At 35.9% G+C, this 14,004-nt stretch overlaps 2 protein-coding genes across 2 annotated transcripts in view; one reads left to right on the top strand and one right to left on the bottom strand.

Annotated features, from left to right (window-relative positions):
* The window catches only part of SEMA5B (semaphorin 5B), a 601,210-nt gene that overhangs the window by 83,452 nt on the left and 503,754 nt on the right, over positions 1-14,004 (bottom strand). The gene's annotated exons all lie outside the window — the stretch shown is intronic.
* The window catches only part of SLC49A4 (solute carrier family 49 member 4), a 91,171-nt gene that overhangs the window by 68,317 nt on the left and 8,850 nt on the right, over positions 1-14,004 (top strand). The window contains exon 8 of the mRNA XM_026707863.2: positions 12,375-12,557. Coding sequence (XP_026563648.1) covers positions 12,375-12,557 — 183 coding nt within the window. The remainder of the gene's footprint in view (positions 1-12,374; positions 12,558-14,004) is intronic.

The following is a 14,004-nucleotide window of genomic DNA, read 5'->3' as shown; positions in this document are numbered from 1 at the left end:
GCAGAAATAACAAGCTGTTATGAGTTATTCGTAGTATGTAAATGACTAAATCTTAACAATGTTTCTTTGCTCATTCAATTATAACTGAAGGTTGCAAATGGTGATCACATGACTACAAGTTTCTGTGACTGTTGTAATTGTGAGCTAAGTTCCAGCTACAACTACAAAGAACAGTTTGTAAGCACCACCATAACTTCAAATGGTCACTGAATGGGTGGCTGTTAAACAAGTAACTGTATCTGCTCTTTTGGAGTGTTGTGCTACCATTCAGTTAATTTCCAAAAGATGCTTTGGAGTTTGTCTCTTTAGAATGCCAAAATTATTGGTGTTTTCTTCCTAGACTGTATAGTAGCTGTGAGGGATAACTCCACTGTCTTAAGAGAAAGATTATTTTCCCCATAGACAATAAACATCTGGGTCTGTAACCGATACAAGAGTTTATGTGCTTGTAGAAAACTTCAACTCTAGGTCCTTTTACTCAATCATGACTAAACTCTCATAGTTCCAGCAAAAGATTCTTATTTCTTGTACATTTCATATATATTCTTTGAATTGTTGACCATACACCTGAAGGATAACAGAGCAAACTTAAACTTATATACCACTCCATAATGCTTTACAGCCCTCTCTAAGCGGTTTGGAGAGTCAGACCTTGGAAGTCTGATTCAACCTTAAACCACAGTGGTGCAGTGGTTACAATGCAGTACTGCAGGCTTCTTCTGCTGACTGCTGGCTGCCTGCAGTTTGGCAGTTCAAATCTCAGCAGGCTCAAGGTTGACTCAGCCTTCCATCCTTCCGAGATGGGTAAAGTGAGGACCCAGATTGTTGGGGACAATATGCTGACTCTGTAAACTGCTTAGAGAGGGCTGTAAAGCACTGTAAAGCGATATATAAGTCTAAGTGCTATTGCTATTAAGCCAGTCAGAATCGAACCCCTGGCAATGGGCAGTTTTGCCTGCGATACTGCATTTTAACCATTGCACAAGAAACCTTCCAAATTTGATATAGCAAGTGGCAGTTGTTTCTTAACTGTTCTTGATTTTGATATATTGGAAGAAATCATTAGAATTCAGTTGCATTCATCTTTTGAAAATGAGTGAAATTCACCTTCTTAATTTTTTTTACTTAATGGTGTTCTTATCTTTGGAGGAAATCATTTTTAATAGGTAGGTAGGTAGATAGATAGATAGATAGATAGATAGATAGATAGATAGATAGATAGATAGATAGATAGATAGATAGATATGCTCATCATGATTTCTAGTATGATGCAAATCATATAGGGTGAAATACCAGTCAAAAGAAATTAAAGGAAGGAAATCGGAGAAAAGAAAAAGAAATTAACTAAACCTTGTTTAAATCTACACCACTTGCCACAGTACCTCTCCATATCATTCTTTTCTTGCAAATGTATGGTACCACTTGTTTTTCAGATTTCTCTCTCTCTCTGTGTCTCTTTCTCTCTCTCCTTCCCCCTCCCCCTTCTTATAATTATGTCTTTCTTGGCCTTCCATTCAGCCAACCATTCTTGCATCACATGTTTGCTTTGCAATTTTAGCCTCATTGATCAAACTCCTTCAGTATACTTCTTTCACATCGGCCACTTATTTTTGTTTGCAGTCCACATTCATTTATCACCCATAGACTCAGTCTCCACTTCTCTCATCACATACTTCTTAAGCAAACCACTTACCTTCATTCAGCTTCCTTTTATGTTTCCTGGCATACTTAACATTCATTTTTATATTATTAAGGCAGCAGAAGTATACTCTTATACCCAACAATATTTGCTTTTTGACAAACTTTTATTCCTCACCATAGATCACAGGCTATATAGATTATTGCCAGTATTTGACCTCTTAATTTTTCTTCATTCATGTTCACATCTTTAATCAACATTCTACCAAGTTATACAAATTCATTTATATGCTCTATTTTTTGCCAGTTATATACAGTATAGTTCCTAATCATTATGTTTTTCTTGTCAAACATAGCCTCCTTGATCTTCTGGTATTTTATTTATGATTCTTCTATTTTCCAAGGTGGTGGTAGGCAAGGAAATTTCCTTTACTCAGCTTCCTGGGCATGGGGAGATCATCTGACAGTTTTGGGGTGCAGTATCAAAGGTTTGCTCATGATAATCAATTATACCTTACTACTCCTGGATGTAGAGGAGAGACTGTTCTTGATCTATCCCAGGCCCTGGTGGTTCAAAGGATCAGTATGAGAGAAAACAGGCTGAAGTTTATTTTAAGCAAGATGGAATTGCTGTTTATACATCAGGGTTCACCAGTGGTAACAGTGTTATCTCTGAACAGGCAAGCATTAGATGTAAAAGATCAGATTTGTGACTGGAGGGGCCTTTGTCCAACTTCAGTGGGTACGCCAATTGCAGCCTTACTTGATGCAGGAAGACCTGGCTACAGAACTCATGTCCTTATTATTGTGCAAATAGACTACCATATTACCATAATGTGCTTTACATAAGGCTACCTTTGAAGAATATTTATAAATTATATCTGGTCCAGAATGCAGTATTTTGTGGATCAACTGATACCCAAAGCTGGGAGCTTCTAACACCCATATTGCAGACTCTGTATTAGATGCTGACTCAGTTTTGGTTACCATTTAAAGTCTTGCTTTTAGTCTGCAAACCCTTTTGTTGTTTGGTACTTGTTTTACAAATTTTACAATACCAGTTGTAGATTTCTGCAACATGGAGCAAACTCAAACAGAAGCAGACATGTTACAGGTTCAGAGCAGAGCAGCAACTTAACTTCAGCAGACAAGCAAGACACACAGCAGAGGAGAAAAGCAGTTTCATTTTCAATAGACAGATTGAGAGCTTAACATCGCTTCAGAGCTGCAGAGCTTAATATAGAGCCATGCCTAGGCTACTCCTAGTTTCAGTTTCCAAACAGTCCTCATTGGCTGACTTAGTTGCTATGCCTATTCATTTGCTGACCTTGTTACCATGCTCTATTCCAGTTCATGAATATACTCTGACACATTCCTTGTGCATTTAACAGCTAAGGGAACAAACAGTTTTTGGCTTTGCCTCCTTGCCATTGTTGAACCATTTGCTAAGCATACCAATGATTCTCATGCTTTATTTCTTATACGCCACAGTTATTACACTGAAGAACCTGACTTTCAACTCCATATTGGTGCAAACGTTTTGTATACCAGGCATATCCAATTTATTCTGCATCTGTTCTATACATGCTATAAGCTGTAAGCTTACTTTATCACTTTCATATAATTCTCCATTATTTCCTGAAGAGTAAAATCCAGTCTGCACACCTCCTTCCCAGCATAGAATTGCACTACTTCGCAAATTTTATTCACTGCCACCTCTGTGACCTTACAATCAAAAATCTGCCAAAAGCTTTCCCAAAGTGCATTTCACACACAAACTCCCTACTCCCTCATTTTTTGTACTTTTTTAAGGGAACAGTGGTGGCATTTTTTCCATCATCGGGCATGAATATAGTCTTCCCAAGCGTTAAATAAGTTGCACAATCATTTCACAAATAAATCAAATTTATAATCATATCTTTATATAAATACTTTTTCTAGTTACAGCTTCAACAACTGGCCAGTCTTAGTAGGTAAAATATACTCTTACAATGTTGATCTTCCTACTCTTAATATTCCTATGAAATTCCTTGTTTTTGTAGCATATTTTACTTTTGCCATATCGCATGGAACTATTTTAGGTATTGTTATAACCACACCACTATGTTAATGATACATATTCCATAGGGTCATATTTCTCAAATTAAATATTCTGCTTTCTTCTAAGAAGCATGAGGAATTTTCTAAAATATGTTGATAATGAAACTGAAAATCATGGCTCTAGTCAAGTCTGCCACTTAGCCATGATCGATCAACTAAGAGCATTTTTACTACCACAATCCAGCTATTAGAATTTCCGCTATTCTTTCTATAATTATGAAAATGTTTGCCTAATTTGATCCTGATTCTGCTGTGATTTTTCTCTCCTGTTTTCCTTTTTCTAAATATACTAAAGTATGAAGACTTTTTTTATCAAGACAATACTAGGAATGAACCACTCCACACCCATCTGAACCATCTATCTGGCCTCTCTACTTCTACACACTTCCTTCTCTACTACCATTTCTTCTGAGTCTTTCTTCTGCTATATGCTCAATATTAGCCTTTCAGTACAGCCCAATTGGTATATCGTCCTAATCATAGTAGAAGACAGTCATAGCTGAAGACAGTCATTTAAGAGAGATGCTTCTTCATTTACTCAGGTAATTTATTCAGGTAATTCTAGCCAGGTGAAGCATCAGAATGACACAACAACTTTATGTAGCTAATTTTATATCACACCAGCAACTCATGCCCTATTGGGTCATCCTTTCAGAGATATTTCCTTATCCTAACAGAAACAGAATGACCGTAGGCAGATTGATATTGTATAACTCAGCCTCTTGCCTTTAGCCTTAGTCACATCAACCACTAATTACTGGAATAGACATCCCTCTCTTTGAAGGTTATTAAACTCATTCTCATGGTTAATTATTTGATAGACCCAACTAATGCATTGCCATTACTTACTTGTTGTTCATCATCTGGAGCTGATGATGCCAGTCCAAAGAAAGAAAAGTATATATTGAAAGCTGTTGTAGGAGCGGTGGACTTTGAAATTATTTGCAAACCATCTCCTCATTCTTTCTACATAATGTGCTATGATGTTGGTTCAGTTTCAGGGTTATAATGACAGCAATTTACTCCATTTGTGCATTAATTTTGCTCTCATGTTCAAATGTTGGTCTTCAGTCAGGATTAATGACGATGGAAATTTCTGGCATGTCTTCAACTTGTTCTTTTGCAAGTTGAAGGGACGTAATGTACACATTTCATTGATGTAGTAGTTTCTCCAATAAATCAGCAATATCATGTTGAATGCCATCATTGTGATGCTGTCTTGAGAATTCATAAAGTAAATTTGAATAAATTTGACTTGCTGGTTGGAGTCTGATGTTAAATGTCAGATGTGACATTTGCTTTTGAATAATTGTAGAAGGATTCTATTTGTTCCTCGTTGAAAGGACATCTTTAGCATCAAAGGATTTCATTTGAAGGAGACAGTTGTACAGGTAATCCTCAACATATGACCACAATTGAGCCCAAAATTTCTGTTGCTAAGTGAGACAGTTGTTAAGTGACTTTTGTTCCATTTTATAACTTTTCTCGCCACAGTTGTTACATGAATCACTGCAGTTGTTAAGTTAGTAAATCAATTGCTAAGTAAATCTGGTTTCCCATTGACTTTGCTTGCCATAAGGTCCCAAAAGGTGATCACATGATCTGGGACACTGCAACCACCATAAATATGAGTCAGTTGCCAAGCCTCTGAATTTTGATCATGTGGCTACAGAGAAGGTACAGTAGTTGTAAGTCTGAAAAATAATCATAAGTCACTTTTTTCAGTGCTATTGTAACTTAGAATGGTCTTTAAACAAACTTGTAATTCAAGGACCACCTGGGTTGTCTGTTGTTCTTCCTGAACTCATTTTAATAGGTTCACCTTTGCTATATAAATTGAGGAGTTCATTGGATAGAGGCTGCAATTTGCCTATCCTGTCTTTTCCCTTTTTACAGCAGAATTTGGTCATTTTTCCAGGGAATAGGGATACACAAGAATGAAGGCAGACTTTGACCATAATACCAACATTACCAGAAATATTACATTTTGCAAATCATGCATTTTGCCTTGATCTTTCTCTGTTGAGGTCTTGTTGTTGAAAATGAGTGTGGTCATGTTGAGGAACTCATGCAGTAATTAGTGTTCTTCCCTTTTCTCCTTCATCTCTTCATCTCTCCTCTTCTGTACCACATCCCAATAATGTTTGATTTCATCACATAATAATAATTCCCCTCTCTTTCCACATGACATGATTATGCTGACAAATATTTTGTCTTATTTGTACTTATTTATTTATTTTACCACAATATTGTGTATTGCTTTTCTCACCTCAGAAAACCTGCTGGCTTCTCCATTGAGTTGTAGGTAGCTGTGAAAGACAGTTTAAAAATAGTTCCATGAGACCTCCTGACAGCTCGGATAGGATTTCCAAAAGTCCAAAAAGGAGCCAATCAATGCTCAATTTCGGAGTAGGAAGTTAAAAAACCAAAACAGGCTAGGCAAGAAATAAAGGGGGCAGTGGCTTATGTATTTAACTGACACTAGACACAGTTTTTATTCCCATCTTCAGCCACAACCTTTGCTGGTTGTTGTGAAAAAAAACATAGAAGGATAGAGCAATATGTCTCTGCCTTTTGTTCCTGAACATGTGCATGTTTGTATGCCAAAAGGGGGGCACACAAAAACAACTAAATTATCCAGGCCCTTCTTCATTACCTGAAAGTTGTTGATTCTTTAAGAGCTAAGGATGAGTCAATTCCCTGCTCCTGGGTGGGGGAGGGAACAGAGAATTGTGAGATTGGCTGGGAAACTGTCATGGAATGTTCAAAATGAAGATCATGTGACTGCAGCAGCAGCCCAACTAGCCTGGAGCAGCCATAACTTTTCCAAATGTCATTTCCTGTGGAATATGGATCCCAGGCTCATATGTACATTAGCCAATTTGAGATGCCTTAAAATAACAGAGTAGTAAAGGATCTTGTAAGTCCTGTAGTCCAACCTGCTGCTCAAACAGGAGATCCTTTACCATTTCTGACAAATGGCTGTCTAGTCTCTTCTTGAAAGCCTCCAGTGATGAAGCACCTACACCTTCTGAAGGCAAGCTTGTTCACTGATTTATTGTTCTTACTATCAGAAAACTTCTTATTTCCAAATTAAATCTCCTTGATCGGTTTCCATCCGATGTTCCTTGTCTGGCCTTCAGGTACTTTAGAATATAGATTGTCCCCCTCTTCTTGGTGACAGCTCCTCCAGTATTGGAACACTGCTGTCATGTCACCTCAAGGAGTTCTCTTCACTAGACTAGCCATGCCCAGTTCTTATAACTGTTCTTCATAAGTTTTAGCCTTGATTCAAAAATTGTTGCCCTATGATGCACTGTTTCACCCAATTAAAAGTCATGGCAATGAGAATTTTAGTAGTATATTTTAGAGCAAATAAACCTCATTTAAAGTCAGGAAAGTGCTTGAGCAGGGGATTGGACTAGATGACCGTCAAGGTCCCTTCTTTATTATTCTATAGTCTGTAATGCAGCCTGAATGAGTGTCTTTTCTTTTAAAGCAATCACTAGGATTTATCAAGAGGAAGAAAGTTTTCTTCATTAATAAATATTGACAGAAATTGTGCTTAGTTTTGCTCACCATTATTGTATAAACTATTCATTCATGCACATAAAGATGAGGAAATAATAAAATTACTAAATAGAAGCAGATGCTATGGGTATTTTACGTTTCATTTGTTTTAACTGGATATATTTATGTACTTGCTGTCCTTATTTAGATATATGAGGGGGATATATTAGATATTAGATATATTCTTTGAATCCTAAGATATATTTATGACTACTAATAGCTAGAAAAACTTTTGAATGGATTGTGCCTTGTTATGAATTCCTAATGCCTGTCATTTCAATTTACAGTGACTATAGAATCATTTTAGTTTTCTCAGCTCTGCTGAGAATTATGAAGGATATCCTGCTTCCCTTAAGCTCATGGATTCAATTGTTATGGAGGCAAATCCTTTTCTTCAGTTCAGCCTCCTCCTCCTTTGCCTCACTCCATTATAAAAAGCAGTAATAAATTGTGTACCAGGTGGCAGCCAGCTGGCCATAGGCAGAAGGCTAATACACACAGCAATTTCAAGCAGCAATCAGACTTCAGAAAAGTAACTCATGAATCATCTCTTGGCTATTACTGGTATAGCAAAGCTAAAATAGTACTGAGTTCTAAGAAGGCAAAATTTTATAACTTGAACTTTCCTATTGGCCTGCTTGCTCCAGAATAACTTTTCTCAAGAGCCAGTTGAATAAGGAACAACAAGTCAAGTTCTAAACATAACCACCAACTTCCAACTTCACCACATAGCATAGCAATTGCTATGAGTTCTGGGAACTGAAGTTCCCATTTCTGTAAATTGCTGTGGTTGACCAAGGCTGTGATATCCTGTCCTCATTCTTGCACACTTGGCCCTTTTGGATGTGTGAGAAGGGTGTATGTTTAGATCGGCTTGCACCCCCAAGTAACTTACCATTACTTAAACTGAGTAATTTTCACATTTCCCCCCCCAAAAGTCCTTATGTAAATAACTACTTTCCAGGGAAGTCCCTCAAGACCTGGCTATGTCATCATGGCATCCCATGGAACCAGTGACATTCTAAGATGGCTCCAGCATTGTGGTTAATATTCACTCTTTCCTATGCCTTCCGGTCATTACAATTTAATAATGATTTTTATATTTTAATAATGACTTTTTTAATATGCATTTATTGTTGTATGTCCCCTGGAGTCAATTTTTGTGAGATGGGCAGCTATGTGAACTTGATAAACAAACAAACGAACCACACTGTTGTTAAGTTGAAAGTTTCTGAATCTTTAGCCCTGATAGAGCAGGGCTGAGGCCTTCCTAGTCCTTGGGAAAAAGAAGAAGACACAAGATAGCTGGCCTAGTTGCAGTGTGTGTTTAGAAATCTGGGCTCTGCTTTTCAGTAAACATATTCAAAGTCCCCCCAAATATACAACCTAATAGCTTTCCCCACTCTGGTACCTTGTTTTGCATAGGGATGATGGCAGTTGCAGTCCAACATATTTCGAGGAGAGTGTAAGGTTGAGCAGTAGAAAATACAATATAGAAGACTGAAGTCCCTGCCCTAGATATTAATGAAATAAAGGTAAAGGTGAGAAATTGTGGCTTTCTTAAATCACATCCATACGCCTATGTTAGTGTATTCGATTCTTTTTCCTTACAATACCAAAGGAATAGTATTGCAATAAATGTTAGAATTAATCAGTTACTATCATTGCTCTTAATAGACTGCTTCCATAAATTGATTACTGAAAAATCTATTAGCTCTGCTAATGATTTCTCAGTTAAAAAAATCTTGGACTTGGTTACAGGAGTCAAAAGGGTAACATAAAGCCACAATGCGTATAAAAGCTAACCTATTTTGTTCTATTCAAAGTCCATGTGATTTGTTTTCCAGATTTTTTTTCTCAGCATGTCATGTTTTTTTTTTATGTTTTCTTTCGTGGTGGTAGTGGGGGGAGGGAATCAAGCACATGTTAAAAAGAAAAATTGCTGTGCCTCCTACCTTCTAATCTTTGTTTTTCATAAATCATAATATATTTGTGAATGGGGATCTTTGTTGGTGTGCCACTCTCAAAGAGACAATATTATTCAACTTGGTTAAGATTTCATGAGGGTGATGGTGCTACCAGAATAGGTGTGGGGTTTTTATCTGTATGTTTTTGTGTATCTTATGTCTGTATGTGCATGTGGTGGCAATCAGGATTAATGAGATAAAAAATTTAGAAATGGATAGGAAAGGGTGGATTGGACCAGATAGTTGAAATCTTCGTATTTGACATCTTTTTCCCTAGCTCATTTAACAATGCCACTTTAATTAGTAGGTTAGTACAATGGCAAAATATTCCACTTGCACCAATCTTGTCATACGATTCAAGACTTGTTATTTAGTAGGACTTGAAACTGAGGGGACTGAACACTAGCCTTCAATTATAAAAAGCCAACTGTCTTAATTACATTAGGACAATGCTAGACACAAAGTTTCCACAGCGAAAATGCAATGTTGAACATTTGTTTTCTGGTTTATATTTGCCTTGATAGAAACGTCATTGTAACTTTGCAGTCTAGCCTTCCCCTATCCCGAAAGAGCTTTTGGATTTAATCTAATTTCCCACCCTTCTCTTAGCCTCTTGAGAGCCCACTGGAACATGTATATTGCCTTTGAAGGCCAGATTTGCTAGAAAGCAACTATTTTCTTTTTCCTCTTAACTCTTTTAGCAAATGTGTCATCCAGCAACACAAGAAATTTTATTTCTAGCTATGAAAGAGCACAACTTAAAAAAAAAAAGTGGCAGAGGAATTAAACTCTGTTGTTAATGGCCAAGTTCACTCCCAGTCAAGACACTGTATTCTATGTAACCTAATGGTCATTTAATCATGGCAATATTTATGGGAAGGGAACTGCTATAAGCACAGCATAATTTACAGTTGACTTGAGCACTTTCAAATAACTTTCTGCATCCTTGATCACTTTTTAAATTTTGTTTGGGATTGTATTATAGAAAAATCTGAAGAATCCCGTCCCTTCTCACCAAACCAGATACATGTTCTGAGAATATCTACACAAATTTTAAATATTATTCTTAGTGACTATTAGGAACTATGAACTCAGTAATTAAAATTAAAATAAATATAGATGTTTATATTTAAGGAATAAGCTACATTTTTTTATAATAATAACTTCAGTTTAAGAATTCACAGTCCAGACCCTCTGACCTAATTCTTTAAAAAGTAAAACCTTTCTGTATGCAAGTGAGGCTGCACATTACCTAAGTGTAAAGCAGACACATAGTGTTTGGGATAGGATACCATTATTGTTTATATCCATCCAATAGCAGTCGGACGACAAAGAGAATAAAGTTATTCTTCTTAATAACTTAAAAAGCCCAGGAGCTAAGATTTTTATTTTGTACTATCAAGAAATTTATTTTGCTCCATCTGAGACCACATTTGTTGAATTGATTTGCTTTGTTTTGCTTTGGATGATCTAGCTTTATCTCACCAGAGCCAATGTTGCAGCAGAAATGGAAATGCACAAAACTCATTGAGAGGGTGCTCTGCTATTTACATATTATTCTGATACAAGAAGAGTCTGTGTAAAAATATTAAATTGGTCTCTTTCAATTAAATACTACTCGAATATTCAATCAGGGAAAAATGAGGCCTCTTGAGGTTTAGAAACCTGAGAATGAATTATATTACTAAATTGGGAAATTATTTTTATTAGATGGTATTCGTGTACTTTTCTACTGTTCTGAACAAGAAGTTTAAGCTAGCCAATGCCCATCAGAGACATATTTACTCAAGACAGCAAGAACATTTGCAGGTCTGTCTGTGTAACAGCTCATTTATTGTTGTAATATATTTGCAGTAATTGAGTTCTAAAGGATGTCAGAATAATTCTGAGAATATGTACACAACTGTATGCATAGATGATTTATACAAGCGCTTACAGATATTTTCAATTGGGTCCACTTGTTAGTCCACCAGTAAATTCTCTGCTCATTAAGTAAGCATATACAAACAACGGGGTGACATCTGCCCATTACAAGAGAACTCCAGTTTTCTTCTGTACAGCTGGGCTACTCAGTTATATGTTATATGTTATGTAATATACCTTTTGTCTTTCAGGTAGCTATGATTGTACAATATATCATTGCACACATTTGGATCAAATATATTTGGATCAAATTTATACATACTCAAATATTATAGTTAAGACACATACACACACAAACACACAACACATACACACACAAACACATACAAACCACACACGCATATACTGTATTGTCTCAAGCTATTTTCTTTTTATATAAGCCTCACTGTGCAAAGCATGGGAACACTAATAAGTTGTGAGAAAACAAAATTAATGATACCATATAAGAAACACAGAAAGAAAATATAGCTAAATCTGGTTTGTATCCTACAATACACCTTTCTGTGACTTTTTATCCTTCTAAATCATCTTTGCTTCTACCACATCAATATATGGACTCATGTATTGCCTTTAGACCTTTAAGGTTTTGTTTCTCTCTTTGACAGCCTTGTAACTTCATCCAGGCATGCCTTTTTTGGTCTTACCTTTCCTCTAAATTTGTATGACCAAACTGCTTCTATATATTTCATGCACTGGTCCTACACATTTGTTGTTAATCTATGTTCGTGTAGCACCTATTCTTGATTCTAACCCTTTTTTCATAATATCAATAACTAGTTTAAGCATAGTGGGATATGGACAATTGTATGTCAGCTAGTGAGGTAATCTCAAGATTAGAGATCTGGGCTTACATAGGCTTACATAGCTTACATTTGCATGGTATAAAACTTGGTTTAGATTGCATTTCTGGCATACTGGCTCAAATGTACTAATTATTGTATTTCTCTTGCTAGCAGGAAATCTGCACATCTACATTTATAATTGGCAAATTGATTTTCTCTTTTCCTAACATACTAAAAATGGTTTATGTGAAAGCCCTATGTATGCCTCATATTTAAAGTTATAAAAATCTGATCAAAAAGGTTCATATCAGTTTATTATTATTACAAAACTATACAGTAGAACAGTAGCAGAGTAGTCATACAGAATAACTGAACTTGTGTACTTTCGTTGCAGCCACACTTTATACTTCCTGCATTTTGCTGGGTGTCTTCTTGAATAGCAGCGTCCCTATCTTCTTTGAACTTTTTGTGGAAACGGTCTATCCTGTTCCTGAAGGGATTACCTGTGGCGTGGTCACCTTCCTAAATAACATGTTCATGGGAGTTCTTTTGTTTTTCTTTAGTTTCTACCATAGAGGTAAGAAATGAATGCTTGCTCATATAAATTTACCAGTGGAATATATTTCATTCACCAAAGTAGACTGCATAACATCTTCTACTAATGTTGAAACTGGGCCATCCGTTTAACTGTCTGTCAATTAGAGACTGACATCTTTGTGGAAGCGTTCCTTTGAAATTGGAATAGTAGCATATCTTTAAACACTGTGGAGGTTATTATTAAATGTACATATTTTAATAAGGATCAGTGCAATGCTATTGCTACCCATCACATTTGTAGCTGGCAATCTAAACCTGTGATAAAACTAATCCAGTCTCATACTTCAATAATATAATTCCCTGTGGGGGGAAGAAACAATGCAATTATTTTCTTCCAGTAAATTGTCTCTAATCAATTTCCCAATGTAGCAATAAGTGTTTCACAGCTGTATTTTTATGATAGAGAGATAGAGATAGATGATAGATAGATAGATAGATAGATAGATAGATAGATAGATAGATAGATAGATAGATATCAGTATATGTATACACACACACACACGCAAAACAGTTTGATAAAGAAAAAGTATATTTATGTTCATGTTTTGTGTGTATTCTTATCAGATTACTTCATTTAAATTCCAAATACAAAACTTCACCTTCGCAAGTTTTTTTTTTTAACAAATTTTATTCAGTTTTTCACATTAACAAAAAAAAATTTTTTTTTTTGGCCTTAGCAAGTTCTTAATAATAAGTGTTAAAAAGACTGGAGTAAGATTGGAACTATTAATTTTCATTACTTTGTCATTGGAATGCGAATAAAGATGACTGTCTTGCATTCAAATCATTTGTTGGCCCAACCAAGTCAATCATTCTTTTGTAGCTTCAAAAGGGTAAAGAGAGTTTGAAAATATCCTCATTAACTTCCACGGTGCTAACTTAGCTCTGCCAATTACTATTCGATGTATTTTAGAGGGGTGTGTACTTAATTGTATCTCATGGTAATGTGATGCAAAAAATTCAGATAATTTATTTGGGTGTATGTTTGAGAGCATACCAGATGCTCAGCTAATAGAACTACTTTCAACCATGTTATCTCCCTGTGAGCATCTGCTGGGATGGCTGTTAGAGGCAGATTTTTGCAATGGTTTTTTGGAACTTCCAGTCAGATATTCTCTCTTGTTGTCAAGGTTATTAAACTCTGTGTAAAACTGCTGGGAGATGCCAATGGGAGCTTTTCATCAGTTCCATAGTTCTCGGCTACTGCATTCCAAACTTAATTATCCTGATATAAAGTTTGATTTTGACTTTAATTGTATTAAAGTTTATGTCTATGCTTTCTTTTTTATCTTTAGTTTTATTGCTATAATGCTCCCTAAGTGGGTTTTTTTTAATAAAAGCAATAATAGCATTATTAGCCATTCATTAAGATATATAATTGTCCCTGGTAGCAATGGTTTATTGCATATTTCCTCTTTAACATGGAG

This window comes from Pseudonaja textilis, chromosome 1, assembly GCF_049901715.1.
Source record: "Pseudonaja textilis isolate UNSWEBS1 chromosome 1, rPseTex1.2, whole genome shotgun sequence".
NCBI lineage: Eukaryota > Metazoa > Chordata > Lepidosauria > Squamata > Elapidae > Pseudonaja > Pseudonaja textilis.
The sequence above is the reverse complement of the archived record's forward strand: the minus strand, read 5'-3'. Positions and strand labels throughout refer to the sequence as shown.